The sequence below is a fragment of the Genypterus blacodes genome, unplaced genomic scaffold (assembly GCF_046128005.1).
Source record: "Genypterus blacodes isolate CSIRO-AG114 ecotype Tasmania unplaced genomic scaffold, CSIRO-AGI_Gbla_v1 ptg000438l_1, whole genome shotgun sequence".
NCBI lineage: Eukaryota > Metazoa > Chordata > Actinopteri > Ophidiiformes > Ophidiidae > Genypterus > Genypterus blacodes.
The window spans coordinates 1465225-1477049 of record NW_027467208.1 but is presented as its reverse complement, the minus strand read 5'-3'; the positions used below and the strand labels follow the sequence as shown (position 1 = coordinate 1477049).

The 11825-nt window shown below is 44.3% G+C and overlaps 3 protein-coding genes and 1 non-coding gene across 4 annotated transcripts; 1 reads left to right on the top strand and 3 right to left on the bottom strand.

The window, feature by feature from the left end:
* Positions 1-803: 803 nt before the first annotated feature.
* Positions 804-1766, bottom strand: LOC142989873 (free fatty acid receptor 3-like). Its single transcript, XM_076139593.1, has one exon. It carries the CDS (start codon positions 1764-1766, stop codon positions 804-806), a length of 963 nt encoding a protein of 320 aa, XP_075995708.1.
* Positions 1767-4893: 3127 nt separating this feature from the next.
* LOC142989573 (free fatty acid receptor 3) lies at positions 4894-5889 on the bottom strand. Its single transcript, XM_076139129.1, has one exon. It carries the CDS (start codon positions 5887-5889, stop codon positions 4894-4896), a length of 996 nt encoding a protein of 331 aa, XP_075995244.1.
* A 1754-nt stretch (positions 5890-7643) lies between these two features.
* Positions 7644-10250, bottom strand: tekt2 (tektin 2 (testicular)). Its single transcript, XM_076139638.1, has 9 exons — positions 10095-10250; positions 9821-9946; positions 9383-9588; positions 9087-9230; positions 8895-9009; positions 8664-8771; positions 8126-8269; positions 7963-8042; positions 7644-7848 (listed from the first exon to the last, which is right to left on the bottom strand). The coding sequence occupies exons 1-9, from the start codon at positions 10248-10250 to the stop codon at positions 7644-7646; spliced, it is 1284 nt and encodes a 427-aa protein (XP_075995753.1).
* trnar-ucu (transfer RNA arginine (anticodon UCU)) lies at positions 8349-8441 on the top strand. The gene is made up of 2 exons: positions 8349-8385; positions 8406-8441. It is a non-coding gene; the product is annotated as a tRNA-Arg (tRNA).
* Positions 10251-11825: the final 1575 nt, after the last annotated feature.

Here is an 11825-nt window from a genome sequence, read left to right as displayed (position 1 = left end):
TATAAACATAATGTATACACATCTATCCAGTTTGATTTCAAGTGTCCAAAGCAGATGTATTGTAAAAAAAGTCAAATCAATCGTATTTCCAAACTCCCAAGCGATTACATCATCAAAAGTGATAGTCAGAGTAATGAAAGACAAGGAGATGCGTTCATATCTTCTTGTTCTGGCTGCTGCCTGTTCAATAAATGAGTTCACTGCTTACCAAACATCCTGTGTTCCTCACCATTCGACTCATAACTCAGTCGTACATTTTTTATTGCCGTTACCTAACGTCTGCAGAGGCCGGAAACCTCCAGTGTGACATCACAGAACAGCGGCCATTAAACATCATTTAATCAGAACTGACTGTCCTATGTTTCAAGAGAATCAATCTTTGCTTAGATGACGTCACACATATATCTGACTGAGATACAGTGTGTGTGTGTGTGTAGTAAAACCTTGAAATGTGTGCATACACTGTATATGAAATGATAAAACACAGCAAACAGTCCAGTACATTGGAAAATTGGCCTCTGGTCCGTAACGATAAAAGTCCTTGTTTAGTTTGTTGCTTGTAAATGTAAAATTGCATACATACAGAAAATAATGTATTTCTTCATTCAAACACGACTGATCTGTCTTTAAATGTCCACCTTTGTTTTGAATGGTTCCTGGTGTTGCATGTTGTAGCTTGAAGCCAACAGAACTACAGAATATGACGGAGAACATTCTAGCTAGCTAGCGTAGCTGATCCTCATTATGTCCTGAAAAACAAACACACTTCCTCCCCGAGACACACACAGGAGCTAATGAGGCGTTCAGGGAGGAGCTTCTTCCTTGTACTTGTCAGTCTTGGAGGGTCTTGGCTGAGGCCAGTCACACTTTAAGATGTGCAGCTTAGCCATGATGTTCCTGAAGCAGTGCTTCAATATGCTCCTGACGGCCGCCGAGGAGAAGTAGAAGATAAAAGGATCCAGGCAGGCGTTGAAGGTGCTGGAGAGCAGAGCCACGTTCCTCCAGCTCTGGCTCTCCTGCCGGGCGAACCCAACCACGTGGGAGGCGTTGTAAGGCACGAAGCAGACGGCGAACACCAGCATGGTGCCGAGGGCCAGGCCGATGGCGCGCAGCCGCCGGCGCCTGCTGATGTTGGGCAGACGGGAGAGGATGAGGATGAAGTTGGCGTAGCAGAAGCAGCAGATGAAGAAGGGTACGCAGAAGAGCACCAGGAAGAGCTCAAGGCGGAGGGGCAGCAGGATTTGAAGCTCGTCGTGGGAGAAATCCAGGTAGCACGTGGTGGGAGGCAGGACGGGGGCGCTGTCGTTGTCTGCGCCCTTTCTCCACTGGAAGCAGGGCATGATATAGACGAAGCTGAGGTTCAGAGAGGTCACCACCCAGAAGAGAACGCCTGCGATCACGGCGTAGCGAGGCCGGCGCCACAGAGAGTACCTGAGGGGGAATGCCACGCCCAGGTAGCGCTCCACGCTCACGGCGGTCAGGATCAAGGTGCTGTTGTAGATGGTGACGTAGAAGATGTAGCCGGTGATGGGACACAGGGCGTAATCCATCAACCAGTTCATGTTGTCGGCGGCCTCCTTCATTTTGAACGGCAGGACGGCCAGGAAGATGAGGTCGGAGATGGTGAGGTTGAGGAGGAGGACGTCGATGGGCGTGGCCTTGCGTCGCACTTTGTGGCAGAAGGTGCAAAAGGCCAGGATGTTGGCAGGGACCCCCATCAGGAAGGTGAGGATGTAGACAACAAGCAGTAACTGGCTGTACAGCATGGCGACCACACACACGCTGCTCACACACTCTCACAGACGCTGGAAGAAACAACAACAGGTACAATGTTAGAATACTTTCATATTTACTCTACTACATTTCAGAGGGAAATGTACTTCTGATGCGTGTAGTTACTTCATATTCATATTTAACCCTTAACATGACAGAACAATGGCTGATGTCAGGTGAATTCAGGATGTGTTTGGGTGTTTGTCAGTATTTAAGATGATGAAGATATTTGACAAGGTGAAGATTTCGGATGTATTTGAAATATTTCCTTTATTGATTCTTCATTAATACTCGAGTTAATTGACAGATTTGAGGTATTGATCATCCAGATAATCTATGTATTTGATGACTTGTATCATGTTATTCAAGCTGAGGGCATTCAAGTCAAATTCTCTGATTAATATAAAAAATTACAGATAAATAAGAGATTTAGACCACGAGTAAACAACATGAAGGTTTCATCTTATTGTACTGTTATCCCTCCTCTACTGTATATTAATGTTCAGTTCCTTCTGGTTAACTTAAAACAGCTTATTCTAAACCAACTTCATCACTTAAATCATGACAAATATAACAGACACATAATGAAAAAGGTGAAATAGTGTGACAAACTTACCAGAGTCCAGTTTGAGTCAGCGTGTCTCCGTCCTGGGTGCAGTTGTCCCGTCTGGTCCTGCAGCACTCTGACTGCCTGCTTTGTTCTCTGCAAACACCTTCTTGTTTGATCAGATCACAAGACTACACTTAATATGCACACAGTGAATATCTGCTATCTCACCATAAATAGCGGAAATTTAATAAGCTTCTGACACAATCTTTGTTCTACCTTCCTCTCCAAACATCATCTCCGGGGCAACCGCTTAATTGCCCCGCGAGATGTGTTTGTAAATGTGTCGTAACAAGTTCTGTGTGAAAGGCCTCGTCAGAGTGAGAGGAAGCCGGAGACTCCATCACTTACAGCAGCTTATTACACAGGACGGACACGTTTTTGCTCCGGCTGATGACCAGCAGAGGGCAGTGTACAGCAATCTACACACTTAAATTACTTTAAGTCACCAACAAACCACCAACCTATTTTCAACAACAGTTATTTTCAACAACAACAAGAAAATCTACTTATTCCATTTGTGGATAAATCCCCTGCCATACTAGCAGCATGAGGCCTTGCACGTACCTCTGAGGGTCCACATACCACAGTTTGAGAACCGCTGGTATAGACTCCAGTTACATGTGAGTGAATCTAACTCAAACTGACAAACTAAACAATTCAGATCTGCATGGTAAATTGAAGCTAAACCTTCTTTTTTCCTGGCATGACAATACACATATTTCACACACACAACTAATTCTTAACAAACCCCATTACATTTATATGATTTCCATAGATTTCTGTATATCTAGTATCTGTATATGTAGTATCAAAAAAAGGAAACCTGATTGTAAAGTAAAAGTGTAAAAACTGCAAACTAAATCCAACATAACGTTGCCAGAGACAGAGTGACTTACCTGCTATCCGCTCCTACAGATGACATGCATCCAAGGCGGTGACGGTGCTTTGAAGCCTTTTCAAAGAGAGTCAGACTGTGTAAGGAACTCTAGGGGGACAGACATTCTGCTTCGATCACAACCACACCCACCTGCCCACTTTTTACATCATCATCATTACACAACAGCATCATTCAATCACCAGGACCGGTCTGCCGCCACATTACTGCTACTGAACCACACAACAGACAAAAAACAAAGACAGACTGGACCTGTTAACTGCGTCATGCACAGGATGTACTCAAGGTTAAACCCAACTCATAATATAGGTCATATATACTTATACTGTATATATATGTTCAAGTTTATGAGTTATCTAATCAACCAAATATTATGTATCACATTTTGTTTGGAGTCTCATGACTCTAATCTCCATGTGTTTATTTGTTAAATGTGATGGAGAAGCAAGAAGTGCAAATGACATCATGCTTATCTAAGAGCACCTGATCAACTGGTGCAGACATTTAGACACCTTATATTCTGGATAACTTCTGGATTAATCCCTTTGTTTTAATAAAATCATGAAGTTCTGCATATTTGTTCTGCCCCAAATGGGCTTCAAGTTATCTTCAGTAGTATAATAATAAAGTTGTATGATTAAAATGTAATTCCCTCTCTTTCTAAGGTTTATTTCTTTTATAATAAGGTTTATCTTGATTTAATTTTTTGAACATCAAATATCTATCAAATCAAATTATCTGACATAAAATCAGGCTGACGTTTGGAAAATTGCAACCTAAGGACCTCCAGCATGTCCGTCCCTGCGTCTCCGTCCTTGTGTGTCCTTAAAACATGACTGAAGTGATTGACTGTGTTGTTTGTTCTGTGTATGTTCATGTTTATTCTTCACAATAAGACAAACAGAGAGCCCAGACGGTGCACTTGTACAAGTCAAACTTTATTTTGAAAGTTACCTCAGATTATTTTTACAAAGTAAAAATCAGACTGAATGGAATGAAAATCGACTAATCAATTAATATAGAAGCTGATATATAATCATTTTTCAATGTCAATATCAATGTCACACCTTATGCTCCTGCACACACAGTGAAACACACACACGTCCCATTTTAACTTCCTCTGCAGGTTGGAACAGTAACCTCCACAGACACCAGATGGGGCAATTTATCGTTAGATTTACCTTCTGTGCCTCTCCTCCTGGTTGATTGGCTGAAATAAAGCTCAGAAAGCTCACATCTTTCAAGAAACTCAATAACATCATCATCAACATCCATTTTATTATTAATAATGATAATAATTACATGTGAAGAACACAAAAGTGGAGTTACAGCTGTGATTAATCAAAGCAGAAAAGGCACAGGTGTGAATAACAACATGACGGAGGCTCAGGTGTGCTGCTGAGTTGTAGGATCAACGAAATGGAATGCAGCCATTAATATTGTTATTGATTACACCAGGTTGCCAGTGAAGTGGAAGCATACTGCAAAGTTTCCCAATCATTCTGATGCAAACAAATCAGTCTCTCAATCATCCTCACACACACTCACACACACACTAGCTCAGAGAAGAAGAATTATAAGCCTCTTCCTCATCTAACGTTTGATCTCCGTCTCCTCACTCCTGACTCTCGTTGGTCACCTGGGCCGCAGCCTGGCTCCTCTCAGACAGGGTGGCCACCGCCCTGAGATTTGCCACGACGTTTGCAGTGCTACGACGCACTCCCTCAGCCCGGCTATACAGACTCTCCCGCCCACACATTCTTCCCATGATGCCCCTGGACACGGCAGGTGACAGCATCAGCATGACCACAGGCTCCAGAAATACGTTACAGGCGCTTGTCAGTATGGCGTCTCTCCTCCATGGAACATTGTCGTCGATCGCAAACCCCACAATGTGCGAGGCGTTGTAGGGAGCGTAGCACACCACAAACACAGCGAGTGTGGAGAGAGCCACCACCAGAACCCTCCTCTTCCCTGACAGAGGCAGATTTGAGCGCCACACCAGAGTAACGCAGCGTAACGTGCAAAATGATGTCACCATTAAGGGCAGGAGGTAGAGGACGATGGCCATCTCCAGACGCAGGGGGAGCAGAACGGCCAGCTGAGAGGGATTGAAGTGGTCAAAGCAGGCTGAGCTGTTATCCGAGGTGGAAACAAAGTGAGCCCCTCCTTCAACCACCAGGCCGCCGCTAAGGTGCAGAAACACTACGGCCCACAGGGCGGCGCTGATGAAGCAAGAGAGTCGAGCAGATCTGTACCGCTTGTAGATAATCGGAAACGCGATGCTGAGGTAGCGGCCGACCGTCACGGCGGTGAGGAAGAGGCAGCTGCCGTAAAGAGAGGAGAACAGGAAGAAGCTGTAAAAAGGGCAGACGAGCGCCGGCAGCCTCCACTCCTGAACCAGAGTCTCCATGGCCTTGACGGGCAGCCAGGCCACCAGCGCCAGGTTGGCCACGCACAGGTTGAGGGCGTAGACCACATTGGGTGTGGCGCCGCGTTTCCGGGCCTTGCGCACATAGACGAAGAGTACCAGCAGGTTGGCGGGGAGGCCCAACAGGAAGGTGAAGAAGTAGACGGTCAGAGCGAAACAGTGTTTAACGGCTATCTGCATCGCTTTGGTTCAGCTCATGGAGAAGCGGCAAAGCATCCAATTTACCATAAAGGCATCAGCTGACTGGGGAATCACAGCAAACATAGTGTCCTCGTGTCCTTGCGTCCTCTCCATTGATGGATCCAGGGATCTTTTCCAGAATGTACAGGTTTCCCTCATGGTCAGACTCCACACTGAGGACGTCGCTGCATCTCTGAGGGGGAAGGCGGCCGGTGATGCATGTGGGCACGACATCATGCAGATAAGGAGACGTAGGCGCTCAGGCAGAATCAGGGGCGTTTAGGAGGCACGGGGCCGCCTTAATTGCCCTTTCAGCGGAGGGCGACAGACAGGTAGCATCTGGGCCCTTAAGTGAAATGATTCAGAATAATTCAACGCGTCAGGAAGCGCATGGTCGCCCTTTCCAAAGCCGAGGCAGCAGAAACCAAGAGGAGGGCCGGGCAGTAAAATCATAAAAGAGCTTAAGATGATGGTCGATGCGAGGAGAGGGGTGGGGCAGAGCGATTTGTTTGTGACAAGAGGGTGCTTCTTGCTGTTTTATGGTAGAGAGAGGATTGTGTGTGTGTGTGTGTGTGTGTGTGTGTGTGTATATATGTGTGTGTGTAAGGCCTTTGGGTGGAGAAAATGGAGCAGAAAGTAAACAGGACCTGTTGCAGAGGCATTTTATGACAACGCAGTGTCAGATACAAGGAAACGTTTTTCCTGGAAAGAACTCTTGCTGCCAATTATGTAATCAGTTATTGATCGAAAGGTTTATGGCTGAAGAGGGATTGTAATATACAGTACAGTACAGTATAGGTAAGGTGCAATTCAGCATTCTTTGGTTAAAACTGATAATAGATGTATATAAATAGATACATTTGAGTTCTCAGTTCTCAGTTTGGAGATGAATGTTTTCAACCCAAAGACACAAAACATCCTGAACAACATGTTTAGAGATGCATCGCTCTGTTTTATTTTACAGTCTGGATATGACACAAGCAAATCCTCATAAAGTGACACAAACAGAACCATTTGCAGACTTTATAAGTGAGACTTTTATTATACCAGAGACCTGTTTTTCAGATTCTTTATCTCCGCCGCCCCGCGTATACGCCATGAGTCAAAGCTCACATCATAATCACAGTCTACACGCTCCATATAGCCTCCACTGTTCAAACAATACCATGAAGATAAACAAAGCCATTAAAGCTAATGGTCGATAAGCGTAATGACCATAACCAGGCTGGAACGTGAGCACTTTCACTTGTGCAATTTTCAGCGCAATTACCAGATTGTAAAGTAGATAAATACAATCAGATGCCAGAGATGCCTTCTTGAGTAAATGTTTAATCCAAGTCAACAGCAAACAAGTCAGCAGTATAAAACATATTATTGTTCATTTAACACAACTCAGTCTACTGTATGACACACACACACACACACACACACACAGAGATCTCATTTACACTTTGCATTGAAATGTCATGCTTGTTTCCCAGTGACATAATCTGGATGCTGGGATTTGCATTGAAAGGCGTCATAGTTATCCGGATTCTGCCTGCAGTGTGATTGGAGCTCAGTATGTGGGGTGTTATGTTATAAAGCCTGACAGTGAAACATGATGAAAGCAAAACAAAATAGTATAGTAGTAATAATAGTTTTGCTTTATCACAAATAGCAAAACTGTAATTAGTCTTTCTCGGTTTATTTTCAGTGACAAACAAGGAAAGCTAGATTGATTGTAAACGTCTCTCCTGCTGGATTTCCACCTTTCACTGAACCAACAGCTGCAGGTTGCTCCTCCCACTGGAGTTTGTGAGCGGGACCAGCGTCACTTTGTTTGTGTCGGTGCGGGACGCCAAAACCAGGCGCCCGCGGGTGTTCATGCTTCTCTCCTCCAGAGACAGAGCTTCCTGTTTCCTGGAGAGATCCTGCAACATGCGGGCGTGATGGAGCTGCATCTTCTGCAGAGAGTGCCTGAGTGAGACACACAAGAGGGGGGTCAAAGGTCAGGGCTGTATTTACTACATCTACATACTTGTACGTGAATAAAAATGTGGATTAACTATAAGGATCGTCCGAGCGACTCACTGAGCATCGGACAGTTTCTGTTTCAGAGCTTTGATAGTGGCCTCCAGCTGATGGACTTCAGTAACCAGACCGAGCTGAACCTGGAGACAGGCAGAAGAATAACTAGCTGATAAAGACCAATCATCTAAATACATTTGATTTGCTACATGTGCTGTGTACGCACCTCATCTCTGCACAGGTCCATGCCAGGTCTGCAGGTCCTGTTCTCCAGCCTGGTGTGAGCCAGTTTCAGGCAGGCCGTCTTTGCCTGCATGTCCTCATCCAGCCCCCGGCTGCTGCTCTCCATTTCTCTCATCTCATCTTCAGTCTGAGACACAGACAGACAGACTTGGACTGGTGTCAACAAATTACACAGAGATTGATGCACGTGAGTCAGTAATACATGTGGCTCTGTGGCGCAACGGATAGCGCATTGGACTTCTAGTCAAAACGCAAGAAAAGTGATTCAAAGGTTGTGGGTTCGAGTCCCACCAGAGTCGAGGTTTTTGGGCAGCACCGTACTCTAAGAGGCTCCTTAAACACCTCTGTTCTCATCTACTGTCCAAAGTGGACTGGCAGCAGGAGAGCGCCCATCAGTCAACAGTGTTCAGTCATGCTGCTTGTGTTGAGGTCATGTGTCAGGTCATTATCGTAGTTAGTTAATCATTAAGTTATACCTACCAGGGAAAGCATATATCCACATACGTGATGAAGTAACTCACATTCCTTATCTGCCACTCCAGCTCGTCGCGGGCCTGCTCCTCGAGGTGATTGCGCTTGCGGAGAGCAAACTCTGTGGCACTGCACTGAGTGTCCAAGTCATTCTGCAGCTACAGAACCCAGGATTGAAAAAGAATAAATCCCACAGGCATCAATCACACACAGCTTGCATTTAACTTCTGACTTTGACACGACCGATTTGTGTCTTTACTATCACTATCACTTGACTTTACCTGGGCTCTGGTGAGACTCAGCTCCTCCCTCATCGCTTGTGACGCCTGCATGGCCTGCTGGGCACGAACAACGTTATACTGGCTGAACTGGAGCCACTCCTGTGGGGTGGAGGAACTGAACACAAGTCCACAGAAAGGTTAGATTTTTCTACTTTTGCACTGTAAATCATGAACATCCTCATGCCAGTTTACCCAGTGGGTATGCGAGTGGGGTTGGTCTTTAGGGAGATCTGGGTAGTCTTTGTTGTGAGTGACAGACAGGTCATATCAATGTCCAGGGCATCCATCTTGTTCTGGAGGTCAGAGGTCAGCTGATGCCGAATCTCCTGCAAAACACTGAGATTCACAAAAAACAACACCACCAAAATACAATCAAATGATTATAACTCCATTATCATCGTCAGATTGATCACCAGGACTAAGACAAGGACAGATAATAACTACATCTAAGTTCATGTGTAACCAGGACAATAACTTTATCTCCTCACCACAGGTGCTCAAAGGCTCGGTCAGTGTTCTGCTGCAGAACCTGCTGCACTTTCTCTATCAGCTCCACTTCCTTCCTCAGCTGCTCCTCCACAGGATCGTTGACCAGCTCCAACCCTCGCCGTCCGTCACGCAGGGTCAGGCACTCCTTGTTGACGTCCAGAGGAACGCTTGTCGCAGCGAGAGCATGCTCGGTCTGCTCTTTGCTCTGTCAGAATCAGAATTAGAATTAGAATCACTTTATTTGCCAATTAAGTCCAAACACACACCAACACTCAGGTCACTCTACACACACCCAGGAGGTGAGGCCCTTCAGAAACTGGAATCTGTTTACTTAGGTTTACAGATCCTGTCTTCAGTGACATAATTCAGTGGGATTAGGAATTGGGATGGGAGCTCTTTAAAATCTGAGTCTAAGATGTTTGGACATATGAATATACCAGAGTCAGAGCTTCCATCTCTTCATCCACTTTCTGTGCACAGTCCTCCAACGTATCCTTCCACCGAGCAATGTCCCAAATTCGATCACTCAACCTGCGAGAGGTATCACTTTCATCCCACAGTGTCTGCAGAGAAAAGCCATAATATAAAGGGAATGAAGAGATATTATTTTGGGCCTATACATGATGTAATTTTCTACAGTTTTTAAACCACAAGTTGCAACTTCAGACATCCTTCTTGATTATTTTAGCTTCTTGATAAACTCTCACTCACCTGACTGTTGGTCTGGTTACGTAGCGTCCTCCCTTCCTGCCTGATGACGTGAGAAACATGTCTCTCATGTTGTGCAGTGACAGAGAGCTGCTGGTTGTTGCCGTTCCACTCTGGCACAGTGTGGTGCAGATTAGGCTTTACTGGGAGAGCAGACATCCTGCTGCTGTGGCATCAAACACACACAGGCACAATCTGCTATAAATACGGTTTGGGCTTTGGCAGGAAACAGACAGGAACAAATGAGAAATCTAAATCTAATCTAAATCTATCAAAAAATATAGTCGTGCAACTTTCAATAAACGAAAAAGAAGTTAATTGGGAGATGTTAATACTTTAAAATACATAAAATAATGTTGTCTAAGTCTAAGTAATAAGAATGCAGCTGTAGATAAATATAGCGCTACATTACAGATAATGTATCAATAACGTCTAATATCGGTTGTTTGATTGGTGTTTCAATGTATTCATTCACCTGTTGTGATTGGTTAGGGTTGACGGGAAAGAAGCGTGTGCGAGAGGGCGAAGAGCGGGAAGACGCAAAGAGCAGAAAGTGTCCAGCTCGCCATTTTAGCTTTATTAGCAACGTTTTTGTCGAGTTAACTAAGAAATACCAGCAGTTTTAACGTTGTCGCTCGTGTCAAGGGAAAGTATATGTGACGGTGTTCAAGAGGACGAAGCTACCTAAGTGGACGCCGTTGGCCGAGTAGGACCAGGAGTTAGAGGCTAACCGCTAATGAACCAGAGATTCACCGAGGACTGGACTTTGAGGAGAGCCGAGGCTGTGAGCTGTTTTTCGGGAGCTGAGAACGGCAGCTACTCGCAGCGCTGAACTGTGAGTCAGACTTTGCTAGCTTACTTTTTAAAGTACAAACTTTTGGTTGTTCTTCTTCTAAAAAAGTTGTCTGTGTCACTCAGGTAAACCTTCATGGTAGCTTTATAATGAACCCAAACAGCCCATCTAGTCTAGTCAAAGTCAATTAACTAGGTTTTAGACCCAATATAGAGCGGCTGGGTGCTACAACTACATCACTACACTTAGAACATAAATAATGCATTTCTCTTTAACCTGCTGTATTTTGTAGCTTTAAGTAGTAGGTTATTTGCATGTTAAGGTTTAACATTCAAACTACCAAAACATGAAAAACTTATACTATCTGCTGCATTTCTGTAATTCAATCACCGAGTGGATCCACGTTTAGTACAGCTTACAAGTTCAATCAATAATTACTCTGAAAAGAATGAATCAAACCTTTCAGAGATGACTTTTTACAGCCAGTACTGCCATATGACCACCGGGGGGCACAGCTGAGCAAACATAAAGGCCCTGTTCTATGTTTTACAAATAATGTATTGTTATGTCTTTATATTGTTATATTTGTACTTTTCATTACAAGGAAACACTGCTTGTACGCTACATTTTTGCCGGTCTGTTTTTGTGTAGTTATTATAGGGTAACAGATTCTGGCTGATCAAGTTTCTATTTCACTCACTATTTAACTCTCCACGACAACATTATCACATTACAAAGAATTACGATGATGGCACGTCATAATGAAATAACAAAGACGATCAAATGTCATAGAACAAATCCTTTTGTATTCCCTTCTCTATATTTGTCGCTATTGTAAGTCATAAATTGTTGCTACTACTTTCCTTTTATTAACTTCTGAAAACCAAAAGCTTCATAACTACAACACATTTTAAAAGTCGCTTTATCAAAGTATTTTCACG